Genomic DNA, 25,371 nt, shown 5'->3' with positions numbered 1-25,371 from the left:
ATTCTTTTAAAACCGTATTCCTAAAAAAATAAGGCTTTCTTAAGAATACGGTTTCTTCTAGTAAAACTTTGTGTCTTGTAGGACAATTGTTTCTTCTAGCATAGCTTTATATATTTTAGAAAACTTTGTTACATGAAAACTATATTACTTTTGGTCAAACGGTTCCTTTAGTAAATTTATTTGCTAATATATATAATAAATAAGTTCTCACATGTTGCCGTATGAGACGATCAGCCAATGCAGCTAAAGCATCGAAGGCCCGCGTTTGTTTCTTGTACATACTCGGATCACCGCCATATTTCAACAGCCATTTGCGCACTAACATGTCCACCACTTCAAATCGAGTTTTTGCTCTGTCAAAATATTTTTTTTCCTTTGTAATAAATAAAGATTTTCTCAGTTTGACCTTTTGATATCTATGCCATATTGTTGGAATTGGATGTGTCGCTTTGGCCACCTATATAGGTGTGCGAGGTAAATGTATATTTGACTACAAAATACGATACTGAAAAAGTCATACGAGTTCATCGTTTTAGATTAAAATCATCATGTATTTGGTTCCTGCATCATCATTGTTTGGTTTGAGTGTGAAGTTCGGTATATTTAATTATTATAATATGTTTTGTTCCTTGACGGAAGGAGTACAATGTACTATATTAAATAACTATAATACCCAACTATAATAAAATAATAACAACATTTTTAGTATGTTAAATTCTTCAAACAAAATCCTACAATAAACTCAATATTTTCGAGAATACATATTATTTTGTGAGGGAAATAGGATCCTAATTATCATATATTTTACAATTACCCAGAAATAACATCTGGCAGTTCAGCAGTGAGCTCACGAAGCAATTCATCAGCATCATCACGGGTGACCCTCATCGAATCCAAGCAGTCATATAAGAGTTTCATGACGTTGACATCATACACCAGTTGAACGGATCCAAGAGGAGTTCTGGAACATACGTAAATTTAAATTCGAATTTCAAACTAATGATGAATTTATATATTTTACCACCAAGGAGGTTTCCTCTGTAAATTTTGACAAACGCTGGCCTATTAATTTTTAACCTATGGTTGTATGAGTTTTGCCGCCTTTACATTGTATATTGTACTAAGTTTTGTAAGTTTATTTATTTAGGGAATAAAAGATAATCTGAATTAAAATGACGTCAGATGTCATTTAAAATTTGACTCTGGTCATGACTATGACAAATGGAGACCGTTCAAAAAATTCGAAAAGATTCTTTAAAAACATAAATTAGGTCTATTTCTTAATGTATATGAACAAATTATTTGAGAAAGACATGACATGTAATAGAGAATCTTGATATGGTGTTTATTGAAAAATACGGTTTATATATTATATTATTGGGCATTATATAGCGATATTTTTGTAAGTAAATGAAACGCTTACATTGGGAAATATTTTTTCCGCACCATACGAGCAGTGTGCGGTACTTGGAAGAGGTAGATTTGTGAGCGGTCGGATTCAGGCGGAGCCACTTGTTTCATCGGTGGTCGATACGACAAAGGTTTAAGTCGAAGACTCTGTATTTCTTCACGTAGAGACTGAAAGTTGGATTACTTTAATTACCCTTTTCATACAAGACATCTTTACTTTTGCCCGCTGATGTTAAGCGTTTGTTTCTTTTCACAAAACACTGTATAAAATGACTTATGTAAATGACGGATCTTGATGATCGGACGTAAAAAATAACAATGTGGTCAATACCCATTTAGAGTTGCGCCAATGGATTATTATTATTATAACAGATATAGTAGTGACTGACTATAAATAAAATTCAAATCTTATCAATCAATTAATTGCTTTAGAGAAATTACCTCTATGAATAAGTAAGTAAGAAATGACTTCTCTTCACCTTAATTTGATGAGCCTGCTGTGAGCGAACGATACGTAGACGTACGACATCACGCTGATATTGCTCTTGCTCGTAGCCTCCTACCATGACAGAGGGATCTTTTTTGGGCTACAAATATATTATCTTTATAAACGACCGCTTAAATATTCCAACTCATTGTAGCATAAAGAAGGTTCGGTGACTATTAGCACACAAATGTCAGCCGTAGGGAAGAAAATAATTAGTAACGAAACAATGAGAGGCTCGACTGATAGTTTTTAATAGTTCATCAAGAATGTGCTCATAACGGTCAAGAAAAGGAAAACGTCAAAAATACCGTAAATACTCTATTTTTGTGTGTTTTTAAATAAACTCTTATTTCAAATGCATCTAAATTGACAACCAAATTAACGTCAACAAATGAGCGTCAAAAAGAAATGGACCACTCTCAACTAGATTTGAAAAATAAAATGAGTTTCGAATAAATCTATATATAAGAATTGAGGGTTATATTTATTGGCAGTTTATAAATATAAAATTCAAAGTACTAAACAGTCAAATCGTTTGTTTACTAATAGTACAATTAGCGTTCATAGGCACAAATATATATAATTCCATAACTGTTAAATGTATCGAACATATTTTTTATTAAATTGACTGCACAAATACATCATAGAACATGATCTAACCTGATACATAGGTAATTTAAAACCTAATTTACTAAAAAATATAGTTAATAATAATGTCCAACACTACTTACAGTCTCTATTATCTGAAAACAATCTATGCCATTAAAATATAGTATTTCATTAAATTATTCCATAAACAAACTTAATTACTTAATTAAGAGCTGGGCACCCAGACACAGGACACAGGTATTATTTACTTAAAAGGGTTTCCAAATCTAACACATAGAAAAGAAAATGTACTTAAAATGAAAAATAAATAAAATGTTGATAAAGAAGGTACCTTTTGCGGCAAAACATCGGCCTGCAACGCTGCCGCAAGACGCAAACGCTCCGAATAACGTTCTAGAGTAGCGAGATACTTCTTCTCCAACTCTCCATGGCGTTCCTAATAATTGTGAAACTCATTAACAGACTATGTATTAAAAAAAAAGGTTTATTACGCAATAAAAAAGTATAGGTGAAAGGGTACTAGGATGTCGTGAGTCTCTTTCATATACATGTCAAGGAAAAGTAAGTGACAAAAAAGACGTCAAATAGTTGAGGCAATATTCAACAATCAGAACTTATAAGCTTAATTAAACAGTGCTATTTTTTTAAAATTAATACAATACGGAAAATGCGGACAGATATCGCCTAGTTCAATAGAAAATTCGGCAGATACGGTCGGGACTTTTAGAGTTATACTTTTTATCTTCTTGTTTCGTATCTCAAACACTTAATATTATAATATCAGTAAGTTATAGTTTATTTTAGCATTTATTTGCAGACGCACCAAGAAGGCACTGTACTACTACACTACACCAACTACTACAACAACTTACAAAATCAAAATAAACAAGAAAGAAACAAGTTATACAATGTGTGGTTATAAAATAATAGGTGCACAAACAATGCTTATATTATAATATTTATAATTATTTATTTATTTACATATTTACATTCCTTCTAGTACAAAGAAAAAGGTTACATAAGTTATAAAGTCAACGGGCGACTTTCTCGCAAACAAACCTATCCAGACAACCCTAGTATGAAAGAAAAAGATACACAACACCTACTGAGGGTAAAGTACACATGTATTAATAATAGCAAAAGAACATTTAACACTAGAATCTCTATCTATCTTATATCTAATCTAGGAAAAACATATTTATAGCTAATCTAACGAATAATGAGTCATATTAAATATATGTATGACATAGAGTCATAATTACGAAAAAGAAAATTCTCAAATAATTTTAATACTGAACCTGACTTGAATTATAAAGCATAGTAAAAGAACCGAAGAAAGTAAGAAAATATCAGTATTTTGTTATTTTCTTAATTCAAAATACAAAAATTGTTTGGGTGCTAGAGCTGAGAACATTCTAGTCATTCTGCTTAGAGCGTTTATTAGAAATAAAAATTGCACTTATATTGTATCGAATTTTTAACATTATAGTTCTCACCCTCCAACTACGAAGCTGTTTCAATATCTGTTGCAGAGTACCCAAAGTGGTAGAGAATTTATGCCTACGCGCCATTTGTCGTAATAAATCGTCCAGTGTACGGTCGACTTTACGTGGCTTTCCGAGCTTCCGTGTAAGAATGTCACGCATTTTCGCTCTCAATTCCTCAGCCTTCGCCTCCATTTCACGCAAATCAATATTCATTCGGAACAGATGTGTGCGGTTAACCCTAATAACGAAGATAGATAATATATTAAACTGGTCATTTTAAATTCATACAAATAATACTGAATATGAATGAAAAAGACAATGGTCGAATAATTTATGCCTCATAAAAAACATATCAAATTCACACTTTAAGGTCTTATTTCTGTATGTTTAATGATCATTTGTTTTTTCAAAGACTTCAAAAATTGAGAATACAATTTAACTTATTAGAAAAAATATTATGAAATCAATCTTGTTTATTAAGCTTCCTTTAGGTACCTAATAACACTATCATGAAATTCGTCATAATTAAAATGATAAATGCAAGATGGGTCTTCCATAATAATTTATGTTTATAATTTAGGTTTTACGTAGTTATCACATCATGTGTAATAATAATAACAAGTGTAACGCTAGTTAGAAAAAAATGGCGACGGTCTGCCCAAGTAAAATATAAATATTGGTGTATGTGAATGAATGCTTGTGCGTGTATGTGTGTGTGACTATTTTCTTAATCTATTTTGTTCATGTGAGAGACCTTTTAATAAAATATTCCAACTCACGCTTGTCTTTGTTTCTGCTGTTTGATTTCGTCATGCAACTCCAGTACACGTTTGCGCAACTTAGCCAACATCTTTTCAGGAAAGACAACAGTCTGTGATAACCCTTGAGGGCCAGTACATCCACGAATGGCCGAAGCCCTGATTTGATCGTATCGTAACACAACAACTTGATCAACTTCATTCATACAACTTTGTTTTTCCATCTGAAAATATACAGACATAACAATAAGAAGTACACATAATCTAGTCCTTTAGCATATGACTCTCATCTCAGATATGTTCAAACCCGGGCTGTGCACTAATAGACTTTCTACGTGCGCAAGAGTCTTAGAAGGCTAATCAAAATCACGAAACATATACAGGTATCAAACCTAAAAGTTTGTGTCCTATACCTATTATAGACCTTGGAAAGTTACTTTGTTTTGTGTATGAAATGAAATGTAATACTTTTAATTGGAACATAAGATCATCATGGTATCACTTATTCCACGTCATTAAATTCGTACCAGTACGTGTATCGCTACACAATGAGACGATTAAGATTTCAAGCAAAATAATTTACCATAAACTCCCGAAGATCATTTTTCCTCTTTTCCAACTGCACGGAAAATTTGCGCTTAATTTTATTATGCGCATCGATATCTTTACGTAAAAGCTCAATAAACCGATCCTGATCTATGATGTCTTGTTCATGTTTATGCCTGAAAAAATTATATAAAAGTATAAATTTCATTAAAAATAAATATTAGAAACAGTTAAATATGTGAAGCTTTTTATGTCAAATATATTATGCCACATTAGAATTATCGCTTCGGCTTATATTAAAAAGAAAAATAGAATAACAAGAATATAAATTTGCGCGCTTGTAAAGGCGTACGTGTGAGGCTATCTACGGATGTGTGCGTGTGTGAGCGTGCGTGTGTGAGAGCGTGCGTGCGTGTAAGCTGTAGAGAGAAACAAACAACGGGCAACGGTTTACATATTTACAGCTCACCTTGTATTTCTTAATTCATAAGTTTTGTTATAAATATCAACGTCACACCCTTCAGGACAAATATTAGGATCGAGTCGTATTGGACCAATGTCTCGACTGTCCATGCTGCCTTCATCTTCTTCCTCGCTTGATGACGATGAAGATTCAGACTCTGATGATTCTAAAATTGTTTTTAGAAATAAGAATTAATATTCCCCTGTCCATCCTTCAGGTGGCTCCTGTTCTATACTCCGATTTTTCATTGCGTAGAATTCTGACATTTCATAAGTGTTGCTACTGAAAAATTTCTCTACCGAAAAGAGACAAATTTGATCAATTTTAGGGAAATAAAAAATAAAATTCTACGTATTTCTATGTTTACCTACAAAAAGTTGAATCTAAATATTTACTTACTCAAGTGACCTAACACAAAAAATAACAAATATTTCAATATATCGAATTAACTTTAAACACTTTATTTTATTCTTCAGCTGGCATCAGTGCCTACTAATTAAACCTTTAAAAATAAAATTTTATCTTTACTTGTGTTTAACTGTTTGTGATGAAAAAGGACTTAATTGTCACTTGCTGTTAAACCATTTTTAACCGCACCGCACCGCACTCAATACAAACATTTATTGAGTACGGTGTATACATTCACTCACAAATAAAATGTATGTATACATTGAAATGTTCAGACTCGTATGGAAATTGAAAAATTTGCCCGGCCAAAACACTTTGTAATCTCTGACATGTCAAAAAATGATAGCTGTCAGAATTCTACGGAATGAAAAATCGGAGTATACCAGGAAATATGTTATACACCTAGTTAGCTCTATTCTTTCTATGGCCAAAGTTAGTCAACAAGCGACAAACTTCGCTACAATGTGTTAAAAAAGGCACCACCACATCGTCTATAAAGAAATATATTCAGTATATATAACGCCAAGAAAAACAAATAGTATAGCACCTTACCATCGTCATCACGGTCACGCGGCGGCCGGTATTTCTTCTTAAATATTCTTCGCAAGAAATCAGCAAACTTATTGTCTTGCACGAGCCTCTTGAATTGCCTTTGTAGCTCTTGGCAAGCTGCGTCCAGACGCTCTTTTTCAGCGTGGTGTTCATCGATCCGATGTTCGCAATCTTGAATTTGATCTTGTACTCCGCGAACCTATATCAAACATGGTCATTTAGAGAAACATATTTGTCTTAGCAACAAGGTACTCACATACATTTATTTGTACTTAACAATAGTAAACAGTTGCTCATCTGACGTTAAGTATGGATGAACACTCAATAGCATAGGCCTCGCGTGTACGTTGCCGGACTTCTAAGAATTGGTGAGCTCTTTTCTTGTAGGACATTGGTTCGAAAATGCATCAGTGGGTAACGGGTTCTAAAAAGTAGTGGTGCGCGGCAAAAACTGCCCTAAACAACGCTCAAAAGTAGTTTTTACCTGCATTAGTTTTGCATACACCCTTTCAGCCAAGCGATCTTCATGAGCCTCGAATCGATTTAACACATTCATTTCTCTATGAAGCTGATATAGGTGTAACTCTAATAGTTGGTTTTTCTCCTGCATAGTAAAATTATTATTTTTTTCTTAATAATTAATGGCTTACTGTATAGATAGTTTTATAAAATTTTACTATCTGTTCCCGTTGTTTTTTATACGTACGTCGAGATGTTACGAGTATAATTTCGTATTCTGCCTCGACGTCTGAACAATCCGATAAATCCAATTTAGTGGAATATGTTATTATGGATTCGTAACTCAACAAACCAATTAGAAATGTTATAAGGAAAATACCAAACAGTCAACAAAAACAGTTGCGCAAAATATTTGAAATTTACCTGTACCCTAATACGTTCCCTTTGCAGTTGTCTTAGCCTCGAGTCAAACTGTTGAACCGACACTTCAGCATCAGCCAAAAGCATATCTTGTTCGTACAAATGTCTGGAATCAAAAATATTTTTAACTAGTCTCTTACCGAGACTCTCATAGTTTTGGGCATCGAGGAATTCCTTCAATGCAATCATGTTACGTAAAAACAAATGAATACGAAAAAATATTAACATTCGTACTGAATTAATTTGAGTTTTTGAAGAGTGATATCCGAGGAACGAGGAGGTCAAATTAAAAGATGGGAGGACGATCTACCAAAAGGATGAGAAGGTCTGTCAAGGATAGAGAGACATGGAAACAATTGGGGGAGGACTATGTCGCCGGATAACCTGACCATGACGGTTAAGAATAAATTATTGTTTTTGCTATGTACTTAGATTTAAGAATTTTATTGTTTGATAAGAATAGCATTTAAGGTCAGCGAATAAAGGGCTTTTTATTATTGTTATTATTAATTTGAGTTGTGTAACAATTGTAACAAACCTTTCTATACGTCGCTCGCGTATTTCGGCTTCAATAGGAAAAGATTCTTGCTCCTGTTTGAATTTTAAAATTTCCCATGACGCAGCGAGAGGCCTGGAGTCTACAAAATATAATTTGAAGTCAAATATATAGAAACGTCTTGTTAATGGCATGACTTATGTTAATAACGGTGTAAAAACAAATGATTATAAACACTATTTCAGAATAAAGAATATGGAAACAATACAATTGTATATTTTTGAAGTTATACTTCTTTTGGCGCGTTTGGAAAATATTATGAGAGTAAATTTTTACGATGCGCGCGCACACAAAAAACCTGAAGTTAGCTATAGTCAACATTTTATGATATTTAAATAAACTTCATTTAATTAGATCATACGTTTAAACAATGAATTCCATGCATTAAACACCTTTTTTCTATTGTTAGTGTCGTTTTTTTCTAACGTAGAATAAAATCTTGTAATGCCAATTAGTTTAACTTCTAACTTGACTTCTAACAATTGCTTAAACTTTATCTACTTTAACTTTAACCAATTTCTGTAAAGTTGCATATAGTAGATCATTTCACTAAAAATACGGTCATAAAGAAGTTTCACTTTTTTAGCGTGTACACTAGTGCACGTAGACATTTTTTTAAATTCTGTTAAGTATTGAATTAAACGTCATCCCGCCAAAACGCTTATGCAAGCAAGATGGCGTCGTGTAGCGCGCGGCAACTATTCGTATTTTACATACCCGACAGCGGTACGAAGCGCGGTACGCGTGGCGGTCTAACTCTCTGCTGAGGATACAATGTCGACTTGCGTCGCTCCATTGTTTTTCGAGCAGCCATCGCTTGTCTTGCCGAAGGTTGGATCACAACGGGTTTGATCTTAGAAAATAATTGTTCGTAATCAGTTATAGAAAATATATTAGTGAATATACTGACCGTATATTGATCAATACTAGCTAATAAAATTAATTATGAGTAATTGTATTTAAAGTTGATAAACTCAATTACCTACTCATCAAAGCAAATTAATTAAACCTGTTAACAGTTCTATCTACAATTAATAAAAAAACCAGTGTTGCTACATCTGTTTCGTGATCATTTGTTTTTTTCTAGGCAATATTTATTATTAATTTAATAGGCAAGTAGGTGATCAGCCTTGGCGTTTTTGGTTCTAAAGCATGCTGCATAATTTCCTGAGTATGTTATCAGTGACTACTAAATGACACATATACAGAAAATCCATTGGTGCAGAACCAGGATCGAATTGGGAATCAGTCGCACGCTGTCACTCGACCAATATTTCTTCTGTATTGTTTAAAATATTATAAATCGTAGGGAGTAAATTTTAACTTTACTCCCTACGATTTTCACATTAATTCTAAATAACGTATCTTGAATTTACCACTGCTCTATGAGAATTCTGCAGGATCCAATAACATATTAAATAAAAAACTCTATGGAATTACTAAACTATTGTGGAGGAAAGATGTATTCACTGACTGGGTCCTTAGTGGAGATGATTGAGATTTTAGGGAAATGATCAGATACACTTCGTTAGCGCGATTCACGGTACGATATAATTGAGACATATATGTATATTAAAGCAGCTATACTTGTAAGGGCCTTTGATCGACCATTTGTACCTTACGTTAGTGTACAAAATCTTTTAAAACCTACCTATTTCACCATGCCTCCTGCTGATAGAGTACCTACAAATCTTTGTCATGTCTTAATCATGTAATGGTTGCAGCTCCTTACAAATGGTGTGTAAAAGAAAAAACTTGGCGATTAAAAAGAATGGCGGAGAGTTTATTGCCAGTTTTTCTATTCCGTTCTACGCCCTTAACTTCAGAACTGACAGTAAACTGTCAGTTCTAGTTTTAACGACAGTAAAGTGACTACAAATGTAAAAATAGAAACATTATATGTCTTTTTTGACGTTCATAAGTGTACATTGTGTTACCTACATGAATAAATGATTTTTGATTTATTTTGATACCCCATCCGTATTTATTCCGCGATTTTTACTTACCTCTAAGTTTTTTTCTGGAAATTCCAAGTCGTCATCAATTTGCGGTATTAGTGGGGGAGGTTTTACCAATTTCGGTGGAATCTCTACCCTTATTTCCGCTAACCGCTCGCCTATCTCTTTCATTCGTGCCACAAGCTTTACTTTGTGCTCCCTTAGTTGAAGTATCTTTTCGTTAAACGCTCGTTTTGTGTCGTAGATCTGATGAAATTGATATAAATGAATTGTTAATAGACCTCTAAGGATTATTACGCTTTGTGAGTCAGTTTTTACTGCACTCTGATAGAGACTTTGAGAGCCCGAGTTTCGTTTCTACGTTTTTATTATTAGCAGATTAAAAAAAATTATGTTGATACCTTGAGTAACATTAATGGAAATAACATTATAAAATTTACAAAAATCAGATACCTAGGGATATTTCAGTTAGTAAAATGAAATTTAATTGACTCGTATAAATGAATATGCGCCAAGTGAATTCTGGCATTTTCTCGGACCTAATCTGCTGTTCTGCTGGTATTTTTTAATTTCTTTCTGTGCTTAAATGGTATGTTTATTTTGACTAGTATATATTTTTATTGCATTTTTTTGGATAATTACCTTTTTTTTTAACTTAATTGTCATACATTTTAGATTAAATAGTTTGTTACATGTACCATTAAAGTAGTAGTATGAATGATGTGGTAAGGTATAATAATTAAAAAAAAAAGTTTTGTAATTAGGCCACTCGTTGCATGATGTTTTTTTACCTCTTTTCTTGCAAAGCATACTCGCAGTTGCGTATTATGACCAGGCGGTGCAACATAATCCGGTTGCGTCTTCAGTAATCGATTACCAATCGAAGCCTCGGCGTCTTTAAGAGCTTCAGCAGCACCCGGGGGCATTGCGTTTGGGTCTGGTTTACGAGATAGATGCTCTTGCCACTATAATAAATGATTAATATATATTTTTATGTAGAACAGGGGGGGCAGCAGGAAGCCTTCTGCCAAGCGATACCGCCGCATATGGACTCAATGCCAAAGTGTGTTTGAGTATTGCCGGGCTTTTTAAGCATTATTACTCTCTTTTCTTGAAAGACCCGAAATTGTATTGGTTAATTTTCTGAGTTTTTAGGCTGCCCCTCCCCCAATCTGTGCCCCTTACCACTGAACCGTGCAATTTAAAAAGCAATTTTACGATGATGGACGTATTAGTTTCTGTTTACATACAACTGGTTTTAAGTCAGTTCTAGTTACGCTACGCGTAAAGGTCACTTAATAAATCGAACAAATCAAACCGTCTTAAAATTTTCTGTGAAAAGATACATCATATGCGTTAATGAGGTGTAATATGTATATTATTACACAACACTGACTCTGAAAACAGTCGGAAAATTCGCTAAAAAAATAAACAGTCAACAAACGCCAGCTAATGTATTCGCAAAATTTACGCGCGTAAGTACCTTTTCTATGTTACACTGCTATTTAAAGCAACAATAGATGTTATCTATGCAAAAATTTATTTAAAAAAATCTAAACTATGAAATGTATTCGACATTACATTACAGCGATAGTTCATGTTTATTCTAAAAAAAAAAGAATTTCTCGCTAATAATACGATTTCTCGCTTTAAGATACGTAACAATAATTCGATTAGCCGTTTGTCGCAGCTTAATAAGCCGTTAATTTAACAGCTTAGCTTTTAACTAGCAGCCTGAAAGACATTTAGCCAGTTGATCAAACAGCTAAGCAAATGACTCAGATCGATGACATTACTTTGAAAGCCGTTCAATGCTTATTAAGATACACTTTTAATCTAAATTGAATACAGATTATATTACCTCAATAAATTGTAGATGATGTCTATTCAACCTCTGATGATAATTGCGAAGCGCCTTCTTCAATGGATGAGACGGTTTTGGCGGTAGACCAAGAAGGAACGATGCGATTCGCGGCGGGCCCCAAGAAGACTTTCTTGCGGCTGCTCTTCGAGCTGTCGTATCGGTTCGTCTACACATTTTATTACATTCGAGATATTAATAATAATAATAAAGCAAATAAGCACATACTTAGTTAATCTTTAGTAAACAGAAAGGGGAGTATGTATTTCTGTAATAAATAATAAATAATATAATACTTTTCCTTGATTTTTAGTTATTAAAAGTAAAGATAATGTAATGAATAATGACAACGCATCTTTAATTTTGTTTGAAGGGCAAAGTTGAACATAATAGTTATAAATATAAAAAATAAATTAGCGTTAAACCTCTACTGAAGTGGTTTATTTGACGCAAAAACAATTAAACATTGTACTAACATTCTACAGGTTGTATAGATACAATTTGCAACGAATCGATGAGATGCACTATTCATTATGTACTCCATCTTTAGTCATAATTGTTTTTGTTATATAAATTATGCTATCTGTTACCGTACGAAGTAAATAAATCAGTATATTTGTACTTACTTTAAAGCAACATCAGCTAATTCTAGCAAGTTCACATTCCTTACGCAGCATGGAATAATACAAGTGAAATAAATTCTATCTATTTAAAATGATTGAAGAAATAAATTATTCATACCTCCCACGTAAAGCGGCCTCCGCCATTTTCTGGTGCACTTCTTCTAATTGGTTATAAAAAGTTTTGGATAGATTCTTTTGTCGTAATGGTCTTATCATTATATCCGGGTCTCTAAAATAAAATTGTTATTATCAAATATTGGTGCATTACCATTGAGTGCCCAATGGCAATCGGCTGCAGGACCAATCTCGATATATTCTCAGACCCCCAACCGATGACAGGAAGGATTATGCTAGCACGTAGTTTTTAGTTTTGTTATTTGAGGTCTTTTGTTTTGTGACCCCATAATAATGTTTGTTTGTGTAGACTTGGTGATTGTAACGGTCGGTTGTGCACGCCGACCTATCTTTGACGAAACACATTGGTTGCAAAATTTATAACTTCTATCCTGTTTTTTGTTGTTTACCTGTGTTGGGGCGGTTTTTCAATAAAAAATAAAAAAAATAAATGCAATTTTATGATTTAACGGTAGCTAGAAATTAACATTTACTGAACACTGCTTTTAGATTATTCTACTAATATACTACTTTTAATATGAATAAGCAAAAAGTTATGCTTAATGTTTTCATTAAAAACCAATTCCGCTAATACGGGTTAGCCTCATATTCCTGTATATTTTTCTACTTACGCCATCAACTTTTAGCATCTAATAATAAAAATAAAAATAAAAGGAAAACTAATACTCAATATTCAAAGAAATTAAATCAATTGCACAATTTTCATTACCTTATACATTTCAACGTAAATGGAAATACATCTAACTGAATTATATTCCTTGAATACATTTTATTAAACCCAAGATCAGATGCCTCAAGTTGATGGGCAAGCTTTCGCCTTGTCAATGCTTTAAGCTGATCCAATTCTCTCTCTTGGACTTGTAGGGGTCGAGGATCGAGAGTTACATCGATCTGTTGTGAATGTGGTAAAGCTCGGTTTCTGTAATAGAGAAAAAGCTCTATCATATTATCCCAAATCGTTAACTACTATTTTAATAAATTAGGAATGTTTTAGATTAAAAAATATACATAAAAAATAATTACTTATACTTATTTGGTTTAAAAGAAAATGAATAACCAATCGGATTTTTTTAGCTATTGAGAGAGAATGTTACATGATAGACAAAATGGCGCATTTATTTTCTTTGAACTACTACTTTTAATTCTGACCATCACACTCATGAATCACAGGATTAAGATAGGTACTATCGAGATTCTTTCCGTTTGACCAACTATAATTAAAAGAAACGAAATTTCTTTTACATTTAATAATATATATCTTTTAAAACTGCACCCTTACTCTGTAACTTCCAAACGACAGTACACCGATCCCGACGTTTATGTAAGTCTGTTCGATATATTTCCCTCAATAAGATACGTTGTCGCTTTGGAATCGCGCGTAAAAAAGCTATCGGAATAGCTCTCGGCATTGTTATTGCTATTGGAAGTTACAGTACCAGTCTTTGTACCTGCAGGATATTGCACGTTGTCAATCGCCACAGTTCTCTTGTTAATCCAACACAAACTGTCAACGTGGAAATGGATATTTGGTTCTAGTCTAGCTGATGATGATATACTAACGCTTTAATAATCTTGCTATATTCAGCTGTAAGTTCAGCTAGTTGGTCTCGAACTCGCTTCTTATGCGCATTAGCTATGGACATCATCTTGTCGTACTCCTCTTTCTGTTTCAATTCTTCATGAGACATTAACTCCCCGTCCAATGTACTGGGCTCTCTTGCTTTTTCTACTTTCTGAAATTGCTTGTTAGTAATTCGAGAAGGAAGAAATGCTGGAATGTTTCTGAACTCATAAATCTTTATGCAGGGCAAGGCATCGGTTTTGAAGAATATTCATACTGAATTATTTAATATTGTTGTTTGTAGCATTCTAGAATTTGTACTTAAATTTTTAAATCCGTAGAATTCTGACAGCTCATTTTTTTGGAAAAGTCAGAGATGGCAAACATTTTTACTCGAGCACATGTTTCAATTTTAATACGAGGCTGAACATCTGACTCTATATATACATTTTATTTGTTAGTGAAGGATAATATTTACTAAGTGCGGTCCACCACATCAAAAGTGGTTTAACAGCATATTATTACGCCCATTTCATCACAAACAGTAAATAACACACAAATAAAGATAACTTTTTTTTAAAGGTTTAATAAACCTGGAATTGTAGACAGTGTTGCCAGGTAAAGAATAAAATAAAGTAATAAAAGTTAATTCAATATATTGAAATATTTGTTATTTTTGTATACGGTCACTTCAGTAAGTAAATATTTACATTTACCTTTTTGTAGGTAAAACATAAAGATACGTAGCAATGTATTTTTTATTGGCCTGAAATGAGTCAAATTTATTCCTTCTGTCGGTGGAGAACTTTATAGTAGCAGCACTTATAAAATCTCTGAATTCTACGAGATGAAAACTCAAGTTAGAATAAAATCTGAGGTGAGGACCTAAACAGCTTGTAGCGCCACTGATTTATTTATATATTACAAATAGGAACTTCTTACCGGAAATTCCTTGAGTTTTACTTTAGTTGGTGGTGGTACGAGTGGTTCCGTAAAGTTCACCAAATAGGAAAAAATATTACCATCCTCCCCGCTAGTATAAAATCGCCTGAAAGGAATAAGAATTTATTAATTTATATTATATGGATTATAAAGCTTATTACTTCAAACCAACCTAATTTCTGAAAGCTCTTATATCGCATAATTGTACTAGGATTTTTCATTAACGTCTTAGTGTACACTTAATACATTGATATTTTTGTATTAGTATTCTATTGTTATTTTTTTATGGGACAGAAAGCAAAGGAGCAGGTTGGTAACTTTGAAGTGATAACATCCACTCATGCAACGCCGGGTCTAGCAGGTGGGTTGCCGACCTTTCAGGGAGTGGCACGCTCTTTCTTGAATGCCCCTAAGTCGAATCGTTTCGGATATACCTCTACTGGCAACTAGGAAGAGTTAGTATATAGTAGAGGCACGTGATGGTTGGATTAATAACAGTGTTTGTTCATGCTAAGAATTATATTTTGAAATTCATTGCTGCTATTGCTACTAAGGCGGGTATTAAATAACGTTCAAAGAAAGGTTGCTACACGATACAACTTTGTTATATCGGCCCGTAACAATACATTTACTCTGCTGTTACTAATATACTGATTACGAAGCTCTATAACATACTTTCCATCTCCACTAAATTCTAAGGCGGTGATTGCCCCCGTATAGTGGTCATGCATGGGCAAATAATATCGATCATCAAAGTCGATACGAGGTGTTGGCTGGGGCTGCAAAATGATACATACATTTAAGGCAATGTGTATTACAGTTGTGAAAAGCTAAAACACGTAGTATGACTTTGGACTTTGATACATAAAGTATGGTAACCATACAATTTTATGATATATGATAATGACTTTAGGTTTAAATATTTTACATAGACAGTAAAAAAAATATATATATATATATATAAATAAATAATGAAAAATAGGAAAAAGTGAGTGAGTGAGTGAGTGAGTGAGTGAGTGAGTGAGTGAGTGAGTAAGTATGTAAATAAATAAATCTAAAAGACAATTAAGTAGTAGTTAAGAAAACATCGAAACATATACCTCTTCTTTTGCTAATCGACGGCCTTTTAGTTTCTTCAGCAACTTTTGTTGGGCCATCATCCAGATCACGTGATGCTGTTCAGGGTTGTCTTCATCTTCAGTAGGCATGCGGACCACGCGTATATAGCCAGTGTTAGTTCCCACTATTAAATACCGATGGTCACACCTAAAGGAAACAAAGAAACTAAAGAAATACAGCAGGAAAATCTTGGGTTATTTTGTCAAAGAAATCGCAATATGCACTGAAAGCTGTCAGTAAAAAAATCAGCAGAAAAATAAGTCAAACATATTTTGCGTATGTGCGCTCTTTTGTTTTAGCATTAATTCACAGTACAATAATGATTCTGTATCTAAATAGTAAATTAACACGTACACAAACTTGAGTGAAGTGATATCATCACACCACGCCCCAGGTATGGGGCCATATTTAAATATTTTGTTCTGCCCTGGCTTAATCAAGAAGAGCGCTCCAGTACCTCGCTGAACAACCCAGATACCCTCTTCGCAATATTCAGCCCATGTTATTGTAGTACCGAGCATACTTTCACTTTCGACTGTAATTATTTATTAAGTAATTATTTTAGATATGAGAAATAAAATGGCAAGCGTATCAATATAAAAATTTAACCCGTTTATTAATCTGTTTGGAGAAGTCAGTTAAGATAATACTATATGGATAACAAGCAATACATATTAAATAAAGTATGTAAGTAGCGACTGCGCGCCCTCAGCCGGGCTGATTTGTAAATCTAAGCCATCCAGGGCTTTACTCAAACGCATATAAAAAGGTCCAGCCGTTTAAGAGGAGTTCATTGACATAACCATATATATTTATTTATTTATTATTTATTAACACTTCGTTGCATTACATTAAAGGCTATATAATTAAAGCTATCCTATCTTTTAAGTTAAATCGGTCAGTTAACTCCATCCATAACGGACATAATATAACGTAACGTGTAATGTATATATATTTATATATTATATTACCCGCATTATATATATATATATATATATATACAGATAAACGGTAGAAAAAATAGCTAAATTTACAAATAATACAAACATAATAATACAAACTCAATTGAATCTCTCCAAGCCACTCTTCCTCTTCATCCTCATCTTTTTCTCTTTCTGCTTCCTCTTTAGCTTTAAGTGCTTCCTCATCTATACTGGCTAAATCTTCTTCTGTTGGAAATGGCCGGTGGCGCATACTGTAATGGGTATTACATTATAAACAAGATGATTTTATTAAATATATTTTGGTAATATAACTAACCTATCATTCTCAATGATAATGTGGCATTACAATAAAGAAATAAATTTGGGATCAGCACAGTATATTTATTCGTTACATACAAATATTTCTACTTTAAAATGTTTACAGCAGCCATATTATGCCTTAATTAATTTTGGTCAGTTTAGAAAACGGGATTACAATTTTAATCACATACTCACTAATGTTTTTTAACAAGCGTTTCCTTATACGATACAAAGTCTAGTTTGAAGGTTGTTATATCTGTATAATCACGAATAGAAACATCTGGCAACACAGCCTCCATTATAAAGCCTACTTGACCGCACAAAAGTAGGACGCGCTCCTGTTAGTGGAATATAAAAAAAATAATATTAAGATTTAATTAAAAAAAATATAATTAAATATTATTTATTTTATTTAGTTTTTTTTAAAATTACAAAACCATTCATCTTAAATTAGGAATTAAATCTTAGGATTTGTTGGTTTATCTTGTTAATGAATGTTTCCTGTTTTACAGATATTGTATCGTAGCAGAACTGAAATTTAATTTTAAGTTTTTGTTAGAAAAATCCAAAACAATTGGGATAAACATAAGTAAATAATCAACAATTTGACAAACATCAGTTTGTCAAATTGTTGTTGTCAGAAGTCCAACAGGACTGACAACCCTACTATAGTTGACTTCAAAAAGTATTACTCTGCTAACGTTTGTATGAAAAATGCGATCTTTAATATTATGTTTATTAAAACTTCCTGGCAAAAATATAATTTGACATAATTAAATGAAAAAGGAGGGCAACTGGCGGCGTCCTGGCTTTCGAGCGATCTCTTCCAGGCAACCACTATACAATTCCATACAACTTTTACATTTTAAAAGAAAAGTGTTTAACGGATTGAAGCTATGCTAAATACGGATATTTTTACTCACCTCTTCGGGTTTCCAAGTCATATATGCAATATTATTTGGAGTTTCAATAAATCCAAGTCTGTGAAGCCTAAATGGCGTATCGACAATGAGTCGATACATAAATATAGTGCTGTCTTCCCCACACGTTACTAACAATGTCCGCTGGTCGTTAATTGTTATCTGCGTTAGTGACTTTGAATGGGGTTTTAGTAACTGAAAAATATAATATTATTGTATGTTTTTAATAATATATCAGTTTGGTCACTGAACATAATTATATATAGCAAAAGTGTGGGTAAGGGCTCATGCCCACGAGATGGTTTTAACACGGCCCGGCTTTTTGCCAGCGCCTGGTAGAAACCGACCAACTTTGCACATAAGACGGTTTGTACACGACCCGGTTACACACTGCCATACTCCATTGAACACCGGGCGTAGACGCGGCGAGCACCGTGCCCGGATGCGCGGAGAGACGACGCTAGCGACGGCGTCGTGTTGTTGGCGTCGTAGTGTCAGATACAAGACTAACGACCGGACGTAGACCCGGTTTTTCGCCAGAGCTGAACCCGGCGAAAAACCGTCTCGCGGGCATGAGCCATTAGGACACAGAGACTCGTATAGATCCCACAGTGAAACTGTGAAACCTGTGTTGTTTCCACGTGTGTGCAAGCTCTTATTTCACCGAGCCTTGATAGAGGTAAAACATTCGGACTTCTAAATTATCTTTATTATTTAATTAATTACAATAGTTAACTTCTTTAACGTGCCATGGAGAGCATTATGTAATAGGGGCAATTGATTACATTGCGTGCGATTTAAATCAGTTACGGGATTAACTGTCCTTGATTTTTAAAAGCGGCAGTTAATATACATTTGGAAGCACTAATTTTATATAACAAACGTTCATAAGTGTGCATTAAGTTACGTATAGAAAATACAAAATTTAGATTTTTGAGTTTTTTGTGATTATGATGGAAATTCTTACATTAGTAAAAATTTAAATTCATTTGGATAACACAATGTTTACTTATGAACGTCAATAAAAAATACATATTAAATGATTATACTTTTCAGTTTACCGTCAGTTATCAAATCAAGTACAGCGGACAACGGACGAAAAGAACTGGCAATAAACATCGCCAAGTTTTTTGGTTTACACAATGTTTGTAATTAGATGTAACCATTACACCATGTTTCACATGACATCTTAAGTAATTAATAAAAATAATAAAAAGCAAAGATTTTTCATCTATCATCAATAGGCATGGCGAAATAGGAGCACACACTTAGATTCTTGTGGGAACATCACGCAAATAAGAAAACCTAATTTAATTGGTACTCGCCACAACTCATAAGAAATCGATGATATATACAATTATATATAAATATATGGTATCTACAAAAATATTTTAACCACAAAAAAATCGTATTTATATTTTGTATAAAGTATGTCAGCATTTGTTTTACATTGCTAATATAAAACAAATGAAGATTAAAAAATCAAGACAATCCTATAGCCAATAAATTCCACAAAGTGAGAAAAACAAGTAAGGTAAAAATATACTAACACATATTAAGTCAAGAACATCAGCATGAATGGAGTCCTCGCTGTGAATAGTTAGAGCGGAATGAACCCTCACTTCAACTAACGTTGTCTGGGCTAAAAGGCGATCCGGGTGAATATACAATACCCGCATAATGCCATCTCCAAAGCCTACGATTATAATGCAAGAGGTTTCATCGACCTAAAATTATTACTGTTAATATAATTTTCTTACTAAATCGATCATACAACTGCGTTGTTTAAGGCAGTTTTTGCTGTTACCCACTATTTCTTGTTTGAGAGTCGCACACTGAAGCCACTAGGCCAACACTGCTCTCATTTCAAGTTATGCCCGGTTTAAAAAGCTACTAAAAGCTCACACAATCAATACATGAGCGGTGTTGGCCTAGTGGCTTCAGCGTGCGACTCTCATACCTGAAGTCGTAGGTTCGAGCCCCGGCTGTGCACCAATGGAGTTTCTTTCTATGTGCGGATTTAACATTTGCTCGAACGGTGAAGGAAAACATCGTGAGGAAACTGACATGTTTTAGACCCAAAATTCGACAACGTGTGTCAGGCACTGGAGGCTGATCACCTACTTGCCTATTAGATTTAAAAATGATCATGAAACAGATTCAAAAATCTGAGGCCAAAATATTTAAAATATTATATAATATTAATTAATTACTTCTATTAAACAAAAACAAATAAAATCCAATACTTAAAAAGTTTGATAAACCCATATAATGTATATACCCAAAATATAAAAATAGAACAAACTAAAAATAAAATAGTCTTATAAAAAATAATAAAATAATTAATATAAACTTGTTATCAGACTATGCCACATCTAGTAAAAAATTTAATCCGAACATCTATGTTTCTCTTGGTTGACCGATCGAGTTTATTATGTCTACCCACATTTTTGTTTTGTTTTGTAATTTTATATACGTACCTACATCTGTGCGCTCTAATAATTATTAATCTTAGTTTCTATTGTTTCTCAGTAAGTGAATTATGTATGCAATTCTTATGAAAAATAAAGTTATTCTTAACCTAAAAACCTATCTATTTGTTTACTTCAATTCTTTCTATTGTAAGAAATCTGTTAAACCTTTTGTACGCCGACTAATAAATACATATACAAAAGCACGATGGTAGAAACATTGATCTACGGCGACGTTTAAAACATCCCATGCATTTATTAAATGTTACAGTAAATTAACTATGGCATGATAAAATATGTATGTATTTTTAGTTTTCAGCAGAATATTTAAATATATAACGGTAACATTTGTTCGTTGTTGTTGGTTTAAAAGTATATTATTAAAAGCCAATTAACAAATATTCTATATTACGCCATGAAACTTGTACATTTAAAGCACTCACGTCAATTGGTGGATACAGTAAACAGGTTACACCAGCCTGAAACTGGTATCTTGCTAGTAGTGTATGTGTATCTGTGTTATACGCCTGGAGGGCGCCATCTTGCCCAGCAGTTACTAAGATGGGGTGTGTCCTGTGAATGGCCATAGCAACGATAGGACCCGCGTGACAAGTCATAACTTTGCGATGGTTACATTCGATTTTATCTATTTCTAGCTCTAAGCTCCACACTCCGCCATTGCCATCCTGCAAATAAAGAGATATGGAACAGGCACAAATATATATCTGCATATGTTTAATTTTTCCTAATAATAGGACCAATCCGGAGATTAAGAGAAAAGGTTTGTATATCAAGAAATTTTGTTGTTTAAACCAAGCGGTTGAATCACTTCAAAATAGCCGGGTTCTAACGAGATTTTATTGAAATAGATAAAATAAATGTTACTTACTTGTGCGTACCAAAACATGTCCTTTTGATGTTTTAGGCACATTATTTGACAGCCTGGGACCTAAAATATGAAATAAATAAAATTGTATTCGTAACATTTGTCTACGTGATTAGGATAGCAATTTTCTGTTTTGATATTAAATTTATGTTGTGTCATTTCCCTCAGATTTTAGTGTAGGTACAGCCATAAATCGTGCAATCCACGATGACGCGCCCTACTATTCCTCCTAACCGTTTATAGTATATGTGTGCATGTTTCCGTCAATGTTATCGGTACACACGCACACCACAACCGCTCACGGTCGCAACTGACGCTCGGAGCAAATTCCCCGCACGCCGCGATCCCCTCAACTAAAAATTAGTGGGGCGCGTCGTCGTGAATTGCACTATCTATATATTTCATTCTATATGATGTTCTTGAATTCCGCTATTTAAAAGTTACGTAGAATTAAACCAATTTTACTAACACAAGTTTCAGCGACGGGATTTAGTTCAACATAAGGGTCGTCCTCTGGAGGATCAGCTTGTTCTACGGTATCCCAGTACCAGGCACGAACGCAGCCATCGCGCGCTATAGTGGTTACTTCATCACCCGCAGGACTTAGCATGAATTGAATCTATAAATTATAGTGTATTTGAGGACAATTCGAATGTACGTTAAATAAAATTGAAGCCATCAAGTACATAACTTAAAAAGAATCTCGAAACATTCAATCTACACAGATCGAATTGCTTAATTATCAGTATAAAATATACTTATAGAAGTATTTATGTATATACAGGTACAATACAATATTTATTTATTGCGCTATCATACATAACAATTTATATTACATTAAATACGCCGCGCCAGCTGTCTACTCTCCATCCGTCTTACGAATTTTCGATCAGGTATTGTGTCCGCGAGTTCATCAATTTTTTACCCATGCCAAAAAAAGTGTACCACGCTGCTAAAAAAAGTATTCACTTCAAAGTATTAGTGTAATTATTATTACCACAGGTGCCTTGTGACATGTTTTACGTCCTCGTTGTGTAACTTCCAATTTGACAAGTCCAGCCTCCCAAACTAAAACGTTACCCCATTCGCAGCCCGACAAAACCTATAAATATTCAATTTAAGAAAACAATATAGAATATCGGCGATTTAATAAAGATTTATCTATACTATGGTTCAGCAAAAACTATACAGCGTATTATTAATGGTACTTAGATAATTTTATTTAACACTTCGTTGCTAAAATAATAAGGAGGCAAGTTCCAGGCAACATTTTTACGAAAAATAAGGATAGCGCAAAAATTGCATAACATATTATTACTAAAACAAAGAAATCAAGTAAAACAAAAGTAAAGAACACATAAATTCTGATAATTTATAAATTATGTTAGGGATACGATGCATGTATGTACCGTAAAGATTTGAAGGAAGATAAGGAGCTAAGCGGGTAGAGATGGGAAGTAAATTCTGTAGCCTCACTGTGGAGACCCTATAGAATCTAAAGAAAGGAAGGGATATGGGATATGGGATTTCTTGGATGTCTTTCGAAAGAGTATAGGGTAAAGCATTGCATTTTATTTAATGTCAAGTAGTTTCTGCTTCTTATGTCTGTGCTCTATGCCATCGCATTAATTCGGTAATAGCTTGGTCTGTAGTAATTACTGAAACAATAAGACGCACCTTTTCATCAGGCATAGGATATACGCCGAGCACATCGCAAATTTCCGTTTTTCCGAATCGTCCAAGTTCTCCTTTTAACTTTAGGCCTGTGAAGGTACTGGCCATTTTCCAAAACTTAACATGCGCAGCTCCTAAAATAAACCGATACTTATTTGCATTTTAAAAAACGATGCACCCTCAGTTTTTATAACGATATAGAGTAACTGTTATTTAGTCTGTAAATGTCAATTTTCAGTTATGACACTTTTTAACCCGTATATCTGTGCTTTACTGTTGAAAATAGGGGCTATATATTTAATCAATTACCGTCTTTAATTTGTATTATTAGCGGTTAACCAATTAAAAGGGATGAAGGGAATATCAGAATGAGCCTAGTAGACTAAAACAGAGACGGTTAATGGTACATGTCGTATGTATCTCGTTCGTATATACACATAAAGTTCATTATGTAAACATTTTGATAGTTACGATGTACTTAATGTTAAAATGTTAACCATACGAACAATGTTATATTACCACGTTTTTAGACGGTAATTTATCCAACGCATACTCAATGGTTTTTCGCATTAAAACCCTAAGCATCAAAGCTTATCTATGACGTTATGCAATGTTTAAATAGTAATATAATACCAGCGGTTGTCAGTTGGCCAGGACAATAGGGCGAGAACATAACAGTGTTGACGTCAAATGTAAAAGCACTAGTGCGTAGAAGAATTCTATGCCGTTTCCAATTCCATATAGTCAAGTTATAATCCGGTTCTTTTCCCACAGATGCCAAAAGTTCTCCATCAGGGCTGAAACAATTTTGACAGAATTTAAAAAGACTCGCAATGCTTTTACTTTACTACTTAAAATTTCTGTCTATACCATTGATTGAGGTTGTCTACAACACGTTCCTTAATACATATACATAAATAAATTTACCTAAAGTCAAGAATGGAATATGCATTGCTTGTTCCATCCCGTAAAACGGCATCAATTTCCATTTGTGGCCACGTGTACATCAAAATAAGAGGATCTTTATGTCCCTCCTTTCCTTCAGCGATTGCTATTCGATAATTCGGGTCTTTTCTGTATGACTGAAAATTTTGCAAAACCTTATCAAGTATGGATATAGTATATCAGTTTAGACCAAGTAGTGGCTTCAGCGACTTTCTATGTGCGAATTTAAGACTCGCTTGTACGGTGAAGGATAACGTCTGAAGGAAACCGCCACGCCTTAGACTTCGACAACTTGTCGACGTCGAAGTCGACGATGTGTAGCAGGCACAGACTGATCACCTATTTGTCTACTACTACTTTTTATTGTCAAGTTTTTACTCATTAACATTTGAAAATCGAAAGTACTTGTCGTGTATTATGTTACCATTACTTAAGCCTTTTATATAAGTTCTTTGCCTCTAGAACATACCACAATATTTCCAACGGATCCGCCAGTGGTGCTCCGTCGAAACCATGTCTGTTTGGTGTTAACATCCATGAACGTAATAATACTGCCCGCAGACCAGCATACAACGGAATCATCGCATGCGCACAAGTTGAAATATTTATGGCAGTTATAACCATAGGAATGTCTGGAAGGCGCTCAAGAAAATATTGCTGAAAGAGCTCATGTAAGATTGTGGTGCGTAGCATTTGTTGCTGTTTACTTTGAATAACAGTAACTGAAGACCAGCGCTGGTACTCTGTATCATTCAAAAGTGATAGGGATACAAATGTACCTATACGATTTTGAATATAATTTCGATGTTCTCTCAATATCCATAGTACCGCTGCCGTCACAACGCTTGACGTACGCAACACAAAAACGCAATAGTTC

The 25,371-nt window shown here is 33.8% G+C and overlaps 1 protein-coding gene across 2 annotated transcripts in view; it reads right to left on the bottom strand.

Annotated features, from left to right (window-relative positions):
* The window catches only part of LOC110998717 (cilia- and flagella-associated protein 44), a 29,051-nt gene that overhangs the window by 2,737 nt on the left and 943 nt on the right, over positions 1–25,371 (bottom strand). For both annotated transcript variants that reach the window (XM_045632743.1, XM_045632744.1), the window contains exons 3-38: positions 24,964–25,126; positions 24,477–24,631; positions 24,183–24,346; positions 23,553–23,683; positions 22,873–22,977; positions 22,345–22,494; positions 21,879–21,938; positions 21,433–21,675; positions 20,069–20,245; positions 18,522–18,713; positions 17,794–17,936; positions 17,416–17,549; positions 16,709–16,889; positions 16,336–16,501; positions 15,911–16,014; positions 15,236–15,341; positions 14,293–14,465; positions 13,442–13,651; positions 12,716–12,826; positions 11,975–12,143; positions 10,905–11,078; positions 10,162–10,359; positions 8,873–9,008; positions 8,138–8,237; positions 7,603–7,705; positions 7,205–7,324; positions 6,721–6,919; positions 5,767–5,926; positions 5,335–5,473; positions 4,773–4,975; positions 4,003–4,231; positions 2,838–2,942; positions 1,890–1,997; positions 1,424–1,578; positions 815–961; positions 212–353 (exon numbers count right to left, since the gene is read on the bottom strand). In XM_045632743.1, coding sequence (XP_045488699.1) covers positions 212–353; positions 815–961; positions 1,424–1,578; positions 1,890–1,997; positions 2,838–2,942; positions 4,003–4,231; positions 4,773–4,975; positions 5,335–5,473; positions 5,767–5,926; positions 6,721–6,919; positions 7,205–7,324; positions 7,603–7,705; positions 8,138–8,237; positions 8,873–9,008; positions 10,162–10,359; positions 10,905–11,078; positions 11,975–12,143; positions 12,716–12,826; positions 13,442–13,651; positions 14,293–14,465; positions 15,236–15,341; positions 15,911–16,014; positions 16,336–16,501; positions 16,709–16,889; positions 17,416–17,549; positions 17,794–17,936; positions 18,522–18,713; positions 20,069–20,245; positions 21,433–21,675; positions 21,879–21,938; positions 22,345–22,494; positions 22,873–22,977; positions 23,553–23,683; positions 24,183–24,346; positions 24,477–24,631; positions 24,964–25,126 — 5,455 coding nt within the window. The remainder of the gene's footprint in view (positions 1–211; positions 354–814; positions 962–1,423; positions 1,579–1,889; positions 1,998–2,837; positions 2,943–4,002; positions 4,232–4,772; positions 4,976–5,334; positions 5,474–5,766; positions 5,927–6,720; positions 6,920–7,204; positions 7,325–7,602; positions 7,706–8,137; positions 8,238–8,872; positions 9,009–10,161; positions 10,360–10,904; positions 11,079–11,974; positions 12,144–12,715; positions 12,827–13,441; positions 13,652–14,292; positions 14,466–15,235; positions 15,342–15,910; positions 16,015–16,335; positions 16,502–16,708; positions 16,890–17,415; positions 17,550–17,793; positions 17,937–18,521; positions 18,714–20,068; positions 20,246–21,432; positions 21,676–21,878; positions 21,939–22,344; positions 22,495–22,872; positions 22,978–23,552; positions 23,684–24,182; positions 24,347–24,476; positions 24,632–24,963; positions 25,127–25,371) is intronic.

The sequence above is a fragment of the Pieris rapae genome, chromosome 20, assembly GCF_905147795.1.
Source record: "Pieris rapae chromosome 20, ilPieRapa1.1, whole genome shotgun sequence".
NCBI lineage: Eukaryota > Metazoa > Arthropoda > Insecta > Lepidoptera > Pieridae > Pieris > Pieris rapae.
Note: the sequence above shows the minus strand (reverse complement) of the source record. Positions and strands in the feature narration are given on the sequence as shown.